We start from the raw sequence: 18,174 nt of genomic DNA, 5'->3' as shown, positions 1-18,174 counted from the left end.
TTCAGACTGGGAACCAACATCTGCAGTTCCTTCTTAAACAAGGGCTGGTTTCATTTAAGGTAGACAAAAATGCTGGAGAAACTCAGCGGGTGAGGCAGCATCTATTGATCGAAGGAAATAGGTGATGTTTCGGGTCGAGACCCTTTTTCTCCTTCCACCTCACCCGCTGAGATTCTCCAGCATTTTTGTCTACCTTCGAATTTTCCAGCATCTGCAGTTCCTTCTTAATTGTTGGTTTAATTTAGTTTAGTTTAGAGATACATCAGGCCCTTCGGCCCATCAAATGCGTGCTGACCATCGATCACCCCGCACACTAATACCATCCACACGCTGGGGACAATTTACAATTTTTTACTGAAACTATTTAATCTACAAACCTACACGTCTTTGGAGTGTGAGCGGAGAAAAACCACCATGAAGAACGTGCAAACTCCGTACAGACAGCACTCGTGGCCAGGGTGGAACCCGGGTCTCAGGCGCAGTAAGGTAGCAACTCTACCGCTGCACCACCCCGCCATCTGGTGGGGCTGGTAATACAATCAAGTTAGGGCCTGTTTTTTCTGGTAAAATAGATTTCACAAATAGGAATATGTGTTTGCATAATATATAAATTAGCAAATTTATGACTCAATGTGTCCCTCTCTCTCCCCACCCTACTCATCCTGCTAGTTCCACTGTTCACATCCTTGTATCTCTCTTGTTATCACCTCTTCCCTAGCCAACAATGGGCCATTGTGGACTCCACCCTTGTTTGGTCATCTGTTGCCAGGTCTGCTTGCTTCTGGCCTTTCCTTACCACCTCTTCCCTCCCCTCTCCTTTCAGTCTGAAGAAAGGTCCCGACCTGAAACGTCACCCATCCTTTTTCTCTGGAGATGCTGCCTGACCCGCTGAGTTACTCCAGCACTTTATGTCTATCTTCGGTATAAACCAGCCTCTGCAGTTCCTTTCTACGCACGTATTAATAACTCTTTCTCTATATAGTGTAGACTTTGAATAGGTCAGGTATAATGTGGTAGTGGGGCTTTGATAAAGAGTCCCGAAGACGTTACGGAAAACTCAATGGTCTGTATAGCTGTATAATGGACTTCATAGGTTCATAGTTCTAGGAGTAGAATTAGGCCATTCGGCCCATCATGTCTACTCCGCCATTCAATCTTGGTTGACCTATCTTTCCCTTTCAACCCCATTCTCCTGCCCTCTCCCCATAACCCCTGACAGCCGCACTAATCAAGAATTTGTCCACCTCCGCCTTAAAATAGGCCATCTGTGGCAATGAATTCCACAGATTCACCACTCTCTGACTAAAGAAAATCCTTCTCATCTTTTATTCTGAGGCTGTGCGCCATTGTCCAGGACTCCCCCACTACTGGAAACATGCTAGCCACATCCACGCTACTCAGATCTTTCATCCAAGCATTACACATACAGTTTATAATCAGCTTATCCCACCCCACCACTTTCCCCATTACCCTGACGATATGTACCTGATATGTACCTAATTCCCTCCCTTCTGCAATGATTAGACTAGTTTTGTAACCTTTGGTTATTAACACTGTTATTTTAGATCTGAATTCCCTGGGCACCAAGCCCTTCTCCTGTTGAAAATACGACTTTCCCATTCAGTGTATTAAAGCCCTTCACCATTTTGAACACACTTTTAAATATAGGGACATCTTTCTCTGTCCCGTAGTGAACAAAGGTGTCTCCTCCTCATATCTCAGTCCAACAGCAAGCGTAAATACTGGTAGCACTCCAGTAAATCTCTTCTCGACCTTCTCTGCTTCCACCTCACCGCTAGAGAGTAGTGCCGAATGAAGACATTGAGAGCCGGTGTGTGGGCATCCCACATCCCACTTTGGGTAAACATGCACAAGTGTGCATCTACCATCCTGAAAGGGTTAAATCTGGCTGGGGGTGTAATAGTCAAGAGTCAAGAGTGTTTTATTGTCATATGTCCTAGATAGAACAATGAAATTCTTACTTGCTGCAGCACAACAGAATATGTTGACATAGTTCTCTGTGAACTGGAGACGAGGAAACACTTTTTCTCGTTGTGAGAGTTGTGAGCCTGTGGAATTCTCTGCCTCAGAGGGCGGTGGAGGCCAGTTCTCTGGATGCTTTCAAGAGAGAGCTAGATAGGGCTCTTAAAGATAGCGGAGTCAGGGGATATGGGGAAAAGGCAGGAACGGGGTACTGATTGGAGATGATCAGCCGTGATCACATTGAATGGCGGTGCTGGCTCGAAGGGCCGAATGGCCGAATGGCCTACTCCTGCACCTATTGTCTATTGTATATTGTCTACTGTCTATTGAACAATATAATAAATTGATAAAAAGTCCAGTGCGTATATATATATATATATGTGTGTGTGTGTGTGTGTGTGTGTGTGTGTGTGTGTGTGTATATATATATATATATATATATATATATATAATATATATGTGTATATATTATATACATATAAATGTGTGTGTGTGTGTATGTATGTATGTGTGTGGTGTGTGTGTTTTTATATATATACTGGGTTTTTTCTCATTTATTATATTGTTGACAGATAAATATGTTTACACATTCTGTTCAGTGTGTGTGTGTATATATATATATATATATATATATATAAATATATGAGTGTGTGTGTGTGTGTGTAGATAGGAACTGCAGATGCTGGCTTAAACCAAATACAGACACAAATTCTGGAAAAATCACAGTGGGACAGGCAGCATCTCTGGGAAAAAGAAATAGGTGACGTTTTGTGTCGAGAACCTTCTACAGACTCCATATATATAGTCTGAGGATATATATCTGTGTGTGTGTATGTGTAGATATATAGATATATAGAGTGTGTAGGAAAAAACTGCAGATGCTGGTTTAAATCGAAGGTAGGCGCAAAATGCTGGAGTAACCCAGCGGGACAGGCAGCATCTCTAGAGAGAAGGAATGGGTGACGTTTCGGGTCGAAACCCTTCTTCAGACTAATAGATATATAGATATATACATACCTATATATACTTACACTAACACACATACACAAATAGTAATGATGAGGTGTGGAGCAAGGAGTGTTGGTGTTTTTGTCCTTACCTATAGTGTGTCCCGGCGCGGTGACTGCTGAGCCTGGACCATCCGGTGAGGGGTGGAAGGGTTGCTGCACTTTGGTCCGAATTATTCTGCAAACAAACCATGAAATCACATCAATTCACCTCAATGATCAGGGCGACTGACTACCTGGTCACGGCTAATCTAGTTGTCTGGCGTGTAAGCAAACCTAAATCCCCAGGCGGAACTCCCGCAATCAAAGCTGCGTGAGGCGCCTGTATTGGTAAAAGGATGTGATTTAATTGATCTGAGACTGGAGAAAAGTTGGAAATTAGTTGCAGGCGAAGTAATGCAAATAGAAAGCTATAAATTATATGTGACAGAAACGCAATAGCGCCGTAATGCTGCTTGCAAGTCTTCTCCCCATCGCAGAATGCCCAGTACTAATGACACTTTGAAAGGGGCTGGCTACCAATGAATATTAAACTCCTGTGTAGGAAGGAACTGCGGATGCTGGTTTAAACCGAAGATAGGCACGAAATGCTGGAGTAACTCAGCGGGACAGGCAGCATCTCTGGAGAGAAGGAATGGGTGACGTTACGTGTCGAGACCCTTCTTCAGTCCCGAAACGTCAGCCACTCCTTCTCTCCAGAGATGCTGCCCGACCCGCTGAGTTACTCCAGCATTTTGTGTCTACCTTCAATATTAAACTCCTAATGCGCGGTCTTGATTATTTCACCGAGTGTCTCTGACTAACGTGCTACCTGCTTCTAAATGACCAGATACCCCGCGGACGTGTAATATATATATATATATATATATATAATGTTTTAATATATGCTACGATTTATATCAGCAATACTTTTGACAAAACCGAATATTTTTATGGAGAATATTAAAATTAATTTTTGCTGCAAATATTCATTTGATTAGGAACCCGGTGAAAACCAAGAACGTGTAGAATCATCGATTCTTTCTCCTCGATGCCAATGGTTTGGATTTGAAGATTACTAAACAGAGGGCATATTAATATTCTGCAGAAAAAAATGTCTGATCCATTGTATTTCACGTTTTGTTTCTTTAATATTGTTCTGCCCTCGGTTTAGTTTAGTTTAGTTTAGTTTAGTTTAGTTCATAGGTAGGGCGCGGAAACAGGCCCTTCGGCCCACCGAGTCCACGCCGAGCAGCGATCCCCGCACACTAACACTACCCTACAAACACTAGGGACAATTTTCATTTTACACCAAGCCAATGAACCTACAAGCCTGTAGGTCTTTGTAGTGCGGGAGGAAACCGGATGACCTGGAGAAAACCCACGCGGTCACGGGGAGAAGGTACAAACTCCGTACAGACTGCAGTCAGATCCCGCAGTCAGGATCGAACCCGGATCTCTGGTGCTGTAAGGCAGCAACTCTATGGCGCCCAGTGTTAAATATTTTCTCCACTCCTGAAGGCATATATCAGCAATCTCGGCAAAGTGTTTATCCCGGTTTATTGACATTAAAGGTGGTTCCACCACAGTTAGGTGTTCACTGTAGAACGATCTAACGGAAGAACCGGGACTAGAACTCAGTCCATTGCTTCTTTTACTCCCAAACCAGATTCCTAAAGCCATTTCTGAAACATGTGTTCCACATCTCTCTCTATCACCGTCTATTTCTCTCGTTTCCCTTCCCACTGACTCTCAGTCTGAAGAAGGGTCAGCTATTCAATTTCTCCTGAGATGCTGCCCGATCCGCTGAGTTATTCCAGCTTTTTGTGTCTTATCTTTGACATCACCTACATCCTGGTTTCCCTCTCTTGATATCCCATCGCTTAACTCTCTCCGAAGGATAACGAACTCTGCGCTAATGGCATACAGTGACCGGTTTAGTAACCGAATGCGGCGTCCGGTCACTTTACACATATTAGACACTCCCGCCCCCAGCCCCCCACCCCCCTTCCCTTCGCCCTTTCTCGCCCCCCTCTCGCCCCCTCCCGCCCCCTCTCCCCGTGTTATTGTTTGACCTCTAACACACGGGATCCCCACTCTAGGAGTTCATATAAAAGCAGTCAATATACATCAAACACTCATTGATTTTAATGGCTACGCGATCGCCCACAATCTCCCCAGTAATGTCCTTGGGGCTAGACGACAAAAGCTACAGGACTTATCAAAAAAAAGTATCAATATTTTATTTGGATTTTAAAATTCCTCCATAACTATTATTTGACCTATTGACTCGCGCCAGCCACATAAATTCGCCGACTTTATTCGGAATCCATGTCCTGGATATTGAATAAGCAATTTAGAAGGGTGAATTAATGAGTTGGCCGCAACAGAAAATTCCCTGAAGAAATATTAAAATTGGTTGGAGTCGGAATCAATAGCATCGAAAAAAAAGGACTTGTTTTTTTTTTTAAATGGCCACCGCTCGCTGTGCTCTTATCCCTGACCGCAGAGCGCCGGCAGAATCAAGCCTTGTCTCGTTGTAATCTTTAAAAATGCATGCCAAGAGAAAGCTTAACTACAACGTTTACTTGCCAATGTAATGATGTGAGATAATCCTTGTATATTGAATTAAAACTCAACATTGCAACGCAACGCCTATTCATTAAGACAGGGGGGGAAATACATTTAATTGTACTGGCGCATTCTAATCTTTTGTATAAACACCAGCCCCCCCCCCCCCCCCCTCCCTCCCTCCCCCCAACTTGATTTCTTTTAAGTCCACTCCAATTTAATTGAAGATGAAAAGTTTAACATTCGCTCTCTAATGGGATTAATCCACACTTTGAATGTATCACACACGTACGTTGCAAGAGTCCCCTTCGAGACGGCCACGGTGCATTAAATATATATATTTTCCCAATCTCTTTTTTTTTAAAACAAAACACACACAAAAATATCTCGTTAACTATTGCCCCCGATCTCCGAAGAACTCATTAAAAGGTAATGCAGTGGATTTTTAGGCACAGAAGTTCCCTTTTGCCAAACGGGTTGTGCGATTTCACTTTCCCTCGCTGTTTTTTTACAGCAGGGCCACCCTGTCTTTCCCCACAACGTTTCTCCCCCACACACACATTTTGTCCCCCCCCCCCCCCCCCCCCCAAAACAAATGATCTTTAAAAGCACCTATTGCCGTATAAATGTTCACACGCGTTATGCATGTCAAAGCTCGGTGATTTTCGGCGTCAATATATATATATATAATATAAGGATCAATAGAATTTGTCTTCTAACTGGGTTTTTTTGGTGGGATGTTAACGGCGCTCCGTGAATCTTGGGATAGCGAAACCAACAGAAAACACGGAGGGGGCAATAGACACAAGGAACTGCAGATGCTGATTTGTTTGTAAAAATAAAAGACCAAAGTGTTGGAGTAACTCTTCAGACAGCACCTCTGGAGAACATGGAACGGTGACCTTTGGAAGGAAGGGGGGGGTGGGGGAGGGGGGGGGGGGGTTAGTGTTGGAGGCTCGATTGTTTCGGGAGGGGAGGGGGGGGGGGGAGATTAGACCACTAAACAGCAAATCCCAATCTAAAATCAAAGCAAGCGCTATCAAATATTAACGCCAAAATGTGCTTTTAAACACCTGTTAGATGCTTGGAAAAGTGGCTCAAAAACTACAAAACACACACATGCTTGATTTTTTGTTTTTTGTTTTCTTGTATAAAAATAAACGGGTCTATTGCACCTGATTCAGTCTAATCACAGGTGGATCTCTTTCGCTGCCGCGGTATGAAGTGTGCACTTGTAGATTTTAATGTTACAGTCGCTTGATGTGCCAAAGGCACCTGGAGTCTAGGGGAAGATGAACGATTCTGTGACTGTCTTTATCTCCCCGCATTCCCACTTTTACAAGTGAAATCGGATACAAGGCGCGATTCATTTATCCAATCTCTACTTCCGACAGTCTGGGAGAGTTGTACACACACACACAGGAAAAAAAAACCTTCCAAAAAGATAAACAATCTATTGTTCCCTAATTGTGACTCGTGGCAAACGAGTTAAAACATTTGAGTGCGTTAACGCTGTATTAATTCAAGTCATTGTTTTAAGAGTGTTGGCATTGCCAAGGTGGAAAATCACTATATTCTGCTTATTTAACAGCGTATCCATCCTTTAACCAGTCTTTCCACTGTAATTCCAAACAGAGCGCCAAGCAAAGCTAAGAGGCAACTATTTCAGCCGGTTCAGATGTTTATGGATTAATTATAGGGAATAATGAACAGTGAATAGTTCAATGCCCAAATACCATGCGCCCAAAATTCTGCTGCATTAACTTGGAAGGGTCATAAATAATCAATTAAGTATTTCTATATATTAGTCCAGCTCCTTATTTATGATTCCTTCCTTGCAGTTGGATAAATATCACTCACACATCAGCGTCCGACATTAATGAGGGGGATTTAAAAGTAACTTTTACATTTTCTTTTCCCCAAATGGGTCTTCGGGAACTGAAAAGTTGCCGATAGATTTACCGGTGGACGCAGTTTGGTGCAGTTTGCCGGGAAGGAGATGGTGATTTGTGTGGAAATGCGGGGACGGGACTAACTGAAAGACCACCCGGGGGGGGGGGGGGGGGGGGGGGGGGGGGGGAGAATATTGCCTTTACTGTCAGAAACAAAAAATGTTGACTTCCCACAAGATAATTTCGGACAGATAAACATCTGTGCAAAACATGTGTAATACAAGTGAGGCAAGAGAAAGTGGAAGCGAATAGCAAGGTGGAACACGAAGATGTACAAGGAGCGAGAATAGGGCAAAGAGATGGGCTGGGATGGGGTCCAGAGACAGTGGGCTACGACAGGTGCACAGAGCGGAGGCGACTGCTTTGGGTAGATTACATTTTCAACTGTACATGTAAGCGACTTGTTCCGATGTTACCAGGCGCGCAAGCGAAAAACTAACTGCCTCTGTAAATTCGGTTGTAGATTTTCCCTCCCCTTGCCTTCAACGCTGGCTCTTGTCAAAAGTCGAGTCTTTTGCCAGCCCGTGTTTCCCCAAAATCCGTGACAACCGCCCAAACAGGAGTAACTCACCGGGCCAGGCGGCATCTCTGGAGAGAAGGAATGGGTGATGTTTCGGGTCGAGACCTTTCTTCGGACATTCCTTCTCTCCACAGATGCTGCCTGTCCCGCTGAGTTACTCCAGCATTTCGTGTCTATCTTCGGTTTAAACTGGCCTCTGCAGTTTCTTCCGACACGTTTCGACAGCTCGACAGCCCGACGTGTAGACTACCCCGCTCAGCCCGTAGGTTTGTCGAATAGCGACCAGTTATTTCCCAGCGCTTGAGCTACCAGCTCCGCCAAAGCATCGGGGAGAATTTTCTCAACCGCCGGCCAGCTTGCAATCTTTAAATCAATGTCCTGAAAGACCCGCCCTAATAGTTTACATTTGCACCAATTTGCAATTATATTAAGCGGCCAAAAGGGCATTGCGTCCGGGTCTGATTCGCTTTCCTTTCATTCATGGCCTTATTTTATTCCCCGCGGTCCCAAGTGAAATGAGACGGGAGTCGACATTCCTGGCGTTTAGTGTGTTTTCATTAGGATTTCATGTTTAGAATTACATTTACTCCTTGGTGATCACGAAACAAAAATCGAGATTACTCTGAATACATTACATATTATGTGGCCAGGTTCTGCCTTTCACTGGTTTAGAGCATTTGAAGAAGCCTTATGTTTAAAGCCAATATCTTCACACAGCCAGACTATCCCGTTTCACCTGCAGGCATCGGTGAAGCCCAGCGCATTGCAAACTTGGGATTTTAAAAAAAAATACATTGTCAAGGTATTTCCTCCCTTTTTGTCCCTACGAAAGTTCCTGCCCCTCATTCCACCCAACAAAGTCGACGCCAGCTTCTCCCAGAGAACTCTACCCAACGCTAACCTCAACTGTGATTTCCTATGGACCCTGCATTGCTCAGACTTCGAGTTTGCACTATTGTGGCTCCAACTACCTAGTAATTCTGACTATTAATGTATTGTATTATTGATTATTATATATTTCATTGTAGGTTTCGCGTGTTATGGGCCTGTTAAGCCGCAGCAAGTATGAATTTCATGGTTCCATTGATGGCACTATAATAATTAAACTATCGTGATACTTTCTTAACTCTTGACTCGTAAATAGATTTTGGTTGGTTAAATATATTTGTGTCGTTCGAATACTTACAATGAAGGTCCGCTGAAGGAATCTAACGCGTGCCATGTTAAAGTTATATTTAATATCTTACACAATTTTACGATTAAATCGATTTATACGTTTGACTCTCGCCTTCTTGATGAAATATGCCCAATTCTCGATTAACCAATATGTGCTATTGGTATGGAACTAGGTTTACATGGCCCAATTGTTAAGCAGTACTAGAATAATTCCCATGTTATGATATGTTTCCATCGTTTTATATACCTGTAATATTAGTATAAAAAATAATAAAGTTGTCGTTTAGTTTAGTTTAGTTTAGTTTAGTTTAGAGATACAGCGCGGAAACAGGCCACTCGGCCCACCGGGTCCGCGCCCACCTGCGATCCCCGTATATTAACACTATCCTACACACACTAGGGACATTTTTTTTTTACATTCACCAATCCAATTTACCTACATACCTGTACGTCTTTGGAGTCTTAATTTCTTAATTGGAGTCTTAATACTTCTTAATTCTACTTGGACCTCTGCAGATAGCTGCCCCCCCTCCCGGGTTAGGGGTCCGTACCTGTTGATGGAGCTCACACTGGGCACACTGTCGTTGTCACAAATCCCCTCGGCCAACAGCCGGTCTCGAATCTCCCAGGCGAACATGGTAGGATTCTGACGCTTGTACTCGGCTATTTTATCCACGACTTTCGGGGTGGCAACTTTGGGTTTAGAACCCCCGATGACTCCGGGCTTGATGCTGCCCGTCTCGTAGTATCTGATAGGGGAAACAAGCCAGAGAAACGAAAAAGATAACAAGTAAAACTTCAGCAAAATAAAAAAAAAGGCCCAGCGGCTCCGCTGTAATGACCCATAAACAATAATCAAATAACCCGCGCGGGAAGGAACTGCAGAGGCTGGTTTACACCGTAGACACAGAATGCTGGAGAAACTCAGCGGGTCGGGCAGCATCTCTGGATAGAAGGAATGGGTATGAAGGAAATGAAGTTGCCGGACCCCGAAGATGGACACAAAAGGCCGGAGTAACTCAGCGGGACAGGCTGACTTTCTTCAGTGTGAAGAAGGGTCTCGACCCGAAACGTCACCCATCCTTTCTCTCCAGAGATGTTGCTGCCTGTCCCGCTCAGTTACTCCAGCTTTTTGTGTTTAAAATACATTCACTGGCCCTTTATTACAACTATATGTAAGAATCGTATGTACGCCGTGTGTATATCTACATATTAAATATTTCTGATACACATACGAAGGCAGACATACATGTACAGATATATGTATAATTACAGAATTGGTGCATCTTTCGTGTAATTAAATGTAAGACAACGATAGCAAAAGTCGGCCTCACTCGTTATTTACAGCGCCATAAAATAGATAGGGAGCTGGAGAATGCAAATAAATCAATGCATGTATGCAATGGTGTTAACTTGTGCTGGTTGCAATCCTCCCTCCACTCTGAAACAAACCATTACGTCTCTCTGGGACCGGACAGCTAAGGGCACGGATGCACGTCCCATTTTTTTGGTTTGAATGGAGAAATAATTTTCGCCAGGACATAATTAATATTAAATTTGGCAAGACTTGCAGCGCTGAATGTTGGCTTTGGTGATGAAATGTGGTTAATGAATGAGGGAGGGCGACTGCTCTTTTTGACAATGTCTTTTTTTTTTTTGCCCTCTTCCCCCCCCCCCCCCCCCCCCCCCCCCCCCCATAAAAGCGAAATCGATAGAAGAGGGGAACTGGGAAGAGGAAGAAATTAGAGGAAGAGAGATTTTAAGCATTACTCGGGATTTGTGTTAAAAGTCGATTTTTTTCCAAGTGCCCTCGGCTCTGTCCCTTTAACATGTAGGAATTGAAAGGTTTTAGCTGTTAGTGGTGGCCACTTTCAGCCGAGCCGTGTTATCTGATGTCACCTCTGAAGCCAAGAGCAAATGTTACAGTGTGAACAAGAATTGTGTGTTTAGTTTCAACCGAGTCTGATCGACTCCGCTGACACATAGAATCGGCCTCCCAACCTATTTTACAATTTTATATATTTTTAAAATGGCAAAGGATAGTTGAGACTGTTAAAACTCATAAGCGGGGGAAATAAATTAAATAGGATTCGACGCCTTTTTTTGGCGTCGCTTGATTTCGCCTATCAACGGGAAACCGTATCTAACTTGCCCCGTTTATATCAGTGAGCGTGTCGGATTAAACCCCACGAAACGCTGCTAGTGTTCCAACACGCAACGATAATGTATGTTTTTGCCACCCAATGTACACGGAAGAGCCCGCGTTATCAGGCGGACGTTGCAATTATTTCTTCCCCACTGCACAGATGGGTAAGGTGTGACTGATTCTTTCTTTCGCGTTTAACTACACACGGGGTGTTGAGGCCAGCGCGTCTCCCCCACTCCCCACCGCGAACCCACTCAGCGGGTCGGGGCAGCAGCTCTGGAGTAAAGGGATACGTTTTGCCCTTTTTATGCATCTATCTTCAGTTTAAGCCAGCATCTGCAGTTCCTCCCTACACCTTTTGAATGCTCCACTTTGAATTATCTTCTGTTATCACCTCGATCAATGATAGTTATACTTTAAAAGCAACTCCGTGCGATTAAAGTGACAGCGAATGAAAATAAAATTATATTGCCTGCTCTACAATGGTCAAAATCCGAATCATATTTACTCAGTAATTTGTAAATTTAATTAGTGGAATCGGCGCCGGATTTCTCCTTCAGTCAGGGGCGTGCGAATGGTACTGCAGTAGTTAGTCTACAAGGCAAACCTAGGCTCACTTCAGACTGGTTAAAATAATAGTTTAAAAAAGACTGGTATAAAATAACCAGGGTCTCGAACCGAAACGTCACCCATTCCCTTCCCTCCAGAGATGCTGCCTGTCCTGCTGAGTTACTCCAGCATTTTGTGCCTATCTTCAAAATAAAATTATGCTGGCCACGACACACGGGAGGTTTCCCCGTTGCGTCCAATACATGTTCTCTCCCCGTTCAGCTTCTTTTTCCCAATCGCAGAACTAGTCGAGAAGTACATGGTGTGTTTTAATAAAGGGAGAAGCGCTTTAGTCTTGGTCGGGAGGGAGCTGTCGGGTCAAATCGAAAGGCTGCACTCACTCACGGAGGGCTTGAGAAGGGAGGAGGAGGGAGGATATACAGTGACTTCTAAGCTGCACCTGTTCCCACACGGCGGCCGCGATCTACATAAACCACGTCACCCTGCCCAGGGCGGTTCAGCGTCCCCACCCACCCCCCACTCTAAACGCATTCCCCTCTTTCTGTGCCGTGTAAGTGATTCCTTCCGTTAAGTGTCGACCTGGTCTACTTCAAGCTGAAATGCGCGCACAATGAAGAATGGCAGATCATAAATGTTTGCCAAATGTTTTGGTACTAAAGAGGGATTAGGTTAGAAGTGCTTGCCCGCTTTACGCCTCCTGTGGTGTTGACTTCTCTCCCCCCCCCCCCCCCCCCCCCCCCCCCTCATCCCACGACCCCCCTCTCCTTTGGAGACTTGGGCACGTTTACTTTGCACTTTGCCTGTCTTGTGTGTGTGTGTGTGTGTGTGTGTGTGTGGGGGGGGGGGGGGGGGGGGGGGGGGGGATATTTGGCCTCGCGTTTTATAATCTGGAAAAGCCATCTATTATTGTCAGGCTGAGATTTTATTTGTTCATTGTGCTAACTGAAGTTTTCTTGTCAAAAACGAAACCACAACGCTGTAAGAATTATATAGAAACCACTACTAACCGGTTCATGGTTAAACGTGGTTTGGGGTTTAATCTATGCCTGGGGTTACCGCTCCTGCCTAATTCCCACATTTTAACTCTCGGATTGGATTGAGTGTATATATATTTATATACACCATTGTGGGCTCCACCTCTCCCTGGTCATCGTTGCTGGCTGTGATCGGGCTTTTAAAAAAACACTTCATTCATTTGTTCTATGTGGCTTTTCATATCTCTCGGTTCCCTCTCCCCCGAATCTCAGGCTGAAGAAGGGCCTCGACCTGAAACATCACTTATTCCTCCACTCCAGAGATGCTGCCTGTCCCGCCGAGTTACTTCAGCGTTCGGTGTAAACTAGCATCTGCAGTTCAATCCATACATATAAATATATAACAGATACAAAAAGGCTGGAGTAACTCGCGTATTCTTGTTTTGTGTCTAACTTCGGTGTAAACCAGCATCCGCAGTTCCTTCGTTCACAGAAAACCTTAATATCTGCTTGACATCCATATATAAGGTACACAAAAATGCTGGAGAAACTCAGTCGGTGCAGCAGCATCTATGGATGTTGATGCACCCGCTGAGTTTCTCCAGCATTTTTGTGTACCTTCGATTTTCCAGCATCTGCAGTTCCTTCTTAAACACATCCATATATATATATATATATATATATATATATATATATATATGCACACACACACACACACACACACACACACACACACACACACACACACACAAGGAGAGAAGGAATAGGTGACGTTTCGGGTCGAGGCCCTTCTTCAGACTGAGAGTCAGGGGAGAAGGGGAATGAGAGACATGGATGGTACTTAGGATAAATGAATGGAAGATATGCAGAAAGTAGTGGTAATCAAGGAAACGTGGAGCTCACAATGGTCCATTGTTGGCTGTGGGATAGGTTCAGTTCAGCTTAGTTTTTATTGTCACGTGTACCGAGGTACAGTGAAAAACTAACCAGTCAGCGGAAAGACTGTACATGATTATAATCGAGCCATTTGCAATGTCTGAATACCAGACAGTGGAACACAACTGGCCGACAGTAAAACTAATAGGAAGACGAGATGGGGGACGAAAACATATGTGTATGAGCTTATACATATCAAGTCAAGTCAAGTCAAGTCAAGTTTATTCGTCACATACACATACGAGATGTGCAGTGAAATGAAAAGTGGCAATGCTCGCGGACTTTGTGCAAAAAAACAATCAAACAAACAACCAAACAAACTACAACAGAATGGAACAGAATCACATATTCTTTTCCATATTAAATATTGTGGGCGGAAGGAAAAAGGGAAACAAACAGCAATTTAAAAAAAAAAGCAGTAGAGTTAGTGAGATAGGAGTTTACAGTCCTAATGGCCTCTGGAAAGAAGCTTCTTATATGGATGTGAAGCTGATATTAAGGTTTTCTGTGTAGGACGGAACTGCAGATGCTGGTTTACACCTTCATAGACACAAAATGCTGGTGTGACTCAACGGGCCAGGCAGCATCTCTGGAGAGAAGGATCTGGTTTCGGGACGAAACGTCACCCATTCCTTCTCTCCAGAGATGCTGCCTGTCCCGTTGAGTTACGCCAGCATTTTGTGTCTATGAAGGTTTTTACCGCCGCGTTTTTTGTTTTTGGTCGCTGGTAATATCACCCCTCACCTGCCCAATATCTTGCTGACACATCCGTGACTGACCCGAAGTTGCCGGGATATGTCGCAGGGTCGAACTCCTTGGTGCGCCAGCTCCACGATACGCTGCCTCACCACGTCAGGAAGGGGTCTACCATTCACAAACACTCCTCCCAGCTGATTCACACCCCCATGCCCTGCAAAACACACACAACTGAACTCATCCCAGGTAGAACTGCAACCTGAAAGAGAGCAAAAAAAGGGGGGAGGGGAGGGAGGGGGTAGAGGGGAGGGGGTGGGGAGGGAGAAAGAAGGGAGGGGATGGCAAAATAAAGAAAAAAACGAAACGAAACAAAACAAAAGGGGAGAGAGGGAGAAGGAGAGGAGAGACGGGATGGGATCGAAAAAAATAACGAGGGAAAAGAAATCGAAAGTATGCATAAAACATTACATCCATGTTGTCACGAACGCACTAATATTAATTTGACTATATATTGTAACACATTAAATATAAAAGCAAGGAAAACGCAACCTTTAACTATATTGTTATCAGTTACTGATTTATATATCCCTTTAAAAAAAAATCAAAAATTCATAAAACTTCACAATTAAAATTACTGCTGGTGTCGCGTTTAACTCAATCGCGGTTACAACAATACAACAATCGGCCGTGTTAATTCATGCCGTTATTCAGCATGCTGTGTAACAAGCAAAACGCGACATTTAATTGAAAGAAATAAACTCTGCTGAAAAGTTTGGAGAATTTAAGGTTCCATTTTATTCTCGGGCGGCTGTGGGATGCATGGCGTGTGTGAGAGGGTGTGTATGTGTATGAGAGAGGGTCACGGGCATTCGGTCCGTGGGTATCTGTGGGAAGAGGTTGGCTAAAATAAACACATTACAGCAGATTCCCTCCTCCAGGGCTGCATGGAGCCCGCGGGAAATTCCCCCCTCTCTCTCTTGCTTTTCTCTGCTTTCTCCCATTCTCTATGCATGTGTGTGTGTGTGTGTGTGCGTCTCTCTGCCCCTTTGCTTCGAGGGTCATTGTTAAACCATCCTCCATTCACCCTGCTCTGTGAAACACCTAGCGATTTCACCCGACAGATTAAAAAAAAATTAAAATTATATTGAAACCCAAACTGTCACCGTGAAATGAGGAGGCGGAAAATGCACATGTCCCTCGCCGTTCCCGAACAGAAAAACGACCATTGCTTTCTTGACTCGACACCAAGTAATTAGGTGTACCAAGTGTGTACATTTAAATTTTGTAAAGAATACTTTCATCTTAGCCAGTCCGAGTTATTTCTCATCTAAGGTTATTACAAAAAAACACCAAATTGGTGGAAAGCGCCTGCTATTGATTGCCGGTGTGCTGCTGAAGAGCGATCAGGAAGAATTATATCAAAAAACGCCGGGTTTATTTACAAGAGCGTGGCGTCGCTTCAAGAAGCGATAAAGACAGCGCACCGATTCTCCTCTCGCTGCTAATGTACTTGTTCGAGGTGATTTTGAAGTTTGTTATTTGTGTAAGTGTAGGAGTGTTGGTGGCGTTTCGGCCGATCACAATTCCTGCACTTCAAGCAGTGACTTATTGATGCAAAACGACTTCCACCAAACTCCCAATTGCCCTGAAATCGACCCATGTCGGAAGATTATAAATATGGATTTTGAAGCTGGATTCTTGAACAGATTTGTTTTAAGTTCTCTCCCCCCCCCCCCCCCCCCCCCCTTCTCACTCGTTTGCTTTTAATCTGATGACATTTATTCATATCCCCCTCCATCTCAATTGCGTTTTTAAAACAAAACCAACGACGGCTGTTAATCTATCCTTACCCAATGCTCCTACAAGTGCAGGAGAAATACTTACTAACTATACGTGTTTATTCGCGGCTATCCTCGACTCTCAGATATGTGGTTTGAAGTTACTGTCTGGCAAAACTCCTATCAGCTTCAACATCAATAATTCAAGATAGTTTGGATATCTTAGATTACGGATTATTTAAAGGGTGCATCGTCGTAGATAGATTAGGATAAATAATTTAAAAACCTTTTACGCTGGAATAGCTGTTATCAAGTCCTTTCATATTTACCCAGGACCTTTTTGGAGAGGGGGAGGGGGGGGGGGGGGGGAGGATAATATTAAATATAATTTAACATGTACTTTTTCATGATTCTGCCTTGTTTGTTAATATCTTTTTTCGATAGTTATTTACGTTAATCGGCTCTGGAGCAATGCGTGTGGATTCTGTAATCTCTGTCCGCCCTTACATATATTAAATAAATCAGTTGTATACAGAATTCTCATCAATCCGGTAACATGGATTATGTTGGTTTAAGATATTTCTAACGTTGGAGGGCCCTACACGTGGCTAACGGTGAAATTAGACAGCGGTATAAAACGGCTAATTATATATTTGCCCCCCGGGTTAAGAGAGCAGGGTAGAATTATACCTGGTGCGATTCGAGTGGTCGGAACACGCTTGTTTTTTTTTTAAATTCAAGGCGAATTATGTCGGATTTAACCAACGCCGTACAAGTAGCGCGGAATGAGGAGACCTGCCAAACCCAGCAAAATATAAACAACGCGCCAAACGGAATATTGCCGCGACAGGCAAGTGTTAATTTGTAGAGTAAAGGGGAACAGCCTTTCCCCGTTTGGTGTCAAGCCGTGTAACACGGCGATGACCAAAGTTAACTAAACATTTTGCAATGGTCACAACTCCTGTGAGTTTTTACTCAAGCTAGCCTTGCTCCAACCCACGGCCACATCTACATCACGGCATGTGTAGCTATCTCAACAACTGATGCACTCACTGTTGCAACCTATCTGAAATGTATCTAAACAATCTAAGCAGGTATGTATATTTAGAACCGTGACATTTGACAAAATAAATGTCCTCTTGCTTACATATGTATATCATCCCACTCGCAGTGTTGTGTGAACCTCGGTTGCAACAACATTCAGCGAGTAGTAATTACAAAATAGGTGCGTTTATTAAGATTTTGTTTTCGCGGATCAAATAATTACTTAAAATCGGCCGTAACGCCGGTAGGAGAGAGAGAAAAAAGATACAATCAACTGGCTACTCACTGTGCATAGCCGAGAAGGGGTCTGCCTTGCAGTGTATATCCATTAGGGCCAGCGCCACAGAAATGAAAGGCGATGATCCCGCCGTCTCGTCTCTTTAATTAAACGCTTACGCTAATGCAGATAAAACATCGACTGTAAATAAGGGGGGAAAACAACAAAAGAAACAAGAGAGAGAGAGAGAGAAAACTTTCTTTTTTCCCCTCCCCTTCTAGATGTGGCGACGCGCCGATAGAGAAACAAATAGATATATATGTATTATATGTTATATATATATATATATATATAATATATATAAATATAAATATATATATATATATATATATAACTAGTCCTGAAATGAAAGTAAAGTGCTTGGCGTCTCTCTCTCTCTCTCTCAAATCCCACTGTAGGGAGAGATGGGGGAGCGGTCGGCAACTGGACAGGTGGTAGGCATGTCTTTCCACTTTTCTGTGATGTTTGTGAACCAAACAGACATCAGCCGTAAGCCAAGGTTCGCATTTATAGACTGTTTGGGGGGGGGGGGGGGGGGGGGGGGGGGGGGGGGGGGGAGGAAAAA

At 43.8% G+C, this 18,174-nt stretch overlaps 1 protein-coding gene across 17 annotated transcripts in view; it reads right to left on the bottom strand.

The window, feature by feature from the left end:
- Window positions 1–17,890, bottom strand: part of pax2 (paired box 2) — a 184,341-nt gene extending 166,451 nt beyond the window's left edge. For 3 of the 17 annotated variants that reach the window (XM_033012899.1, XM_033012902.1, XM_033012903.1), the window contains exons 1-4: window positions 17,619–17,889; window positions 14,559–14,769; window positions 9,740–9,955; window positions 3,083–3,168 (exon numbers count right to left, since the gene is read on the bottom strand). In XM_033012899.1, coding sequence (XP_032868790.1) covers window positions 3,083–3,168; window positions 9,740–9,955; window positions 14,559–14,769; window positions 17,619–17,661 — 556 coding nt within the window. In that variant the 5' untranslated portion in view covers window positions 17,662–17,889. Of the gene's footprint in view, window positions 1–3,082; window positions 3,169–9,739; window positions 9,956–10,640; window positions 10,778–14,558; window positions 14,770–17,618 lie in introns of those variants that run through there. The other 14 variants (XM_033012896.1, XM_033012898.1, XM_033012906.1 and 11 more) reach the window with 12 other exon arrangements.
- Window positions 17,891–18,174: the final 284 nt, after the last annotated feature.

This window comes from Amblyraja radiata, chromosome 37, assembly GCF_010909765.2.
Source record: "Amblyraja radiata isolate CabotCenter1 chromosome 37, sAmbRad1.1.pri, whole genome shotgun sequence".
Taxonomy (NCBI): domain Eukaryota; kingdom Metazoa; phylum Chordata; class Chondrichthyes; order Rajiformes; family Rajidae; genus Amblyraja; species Amblyraja radiata.
This window is presented reverse-complemented; position numbering and strand designations above follow the sequence as displayed.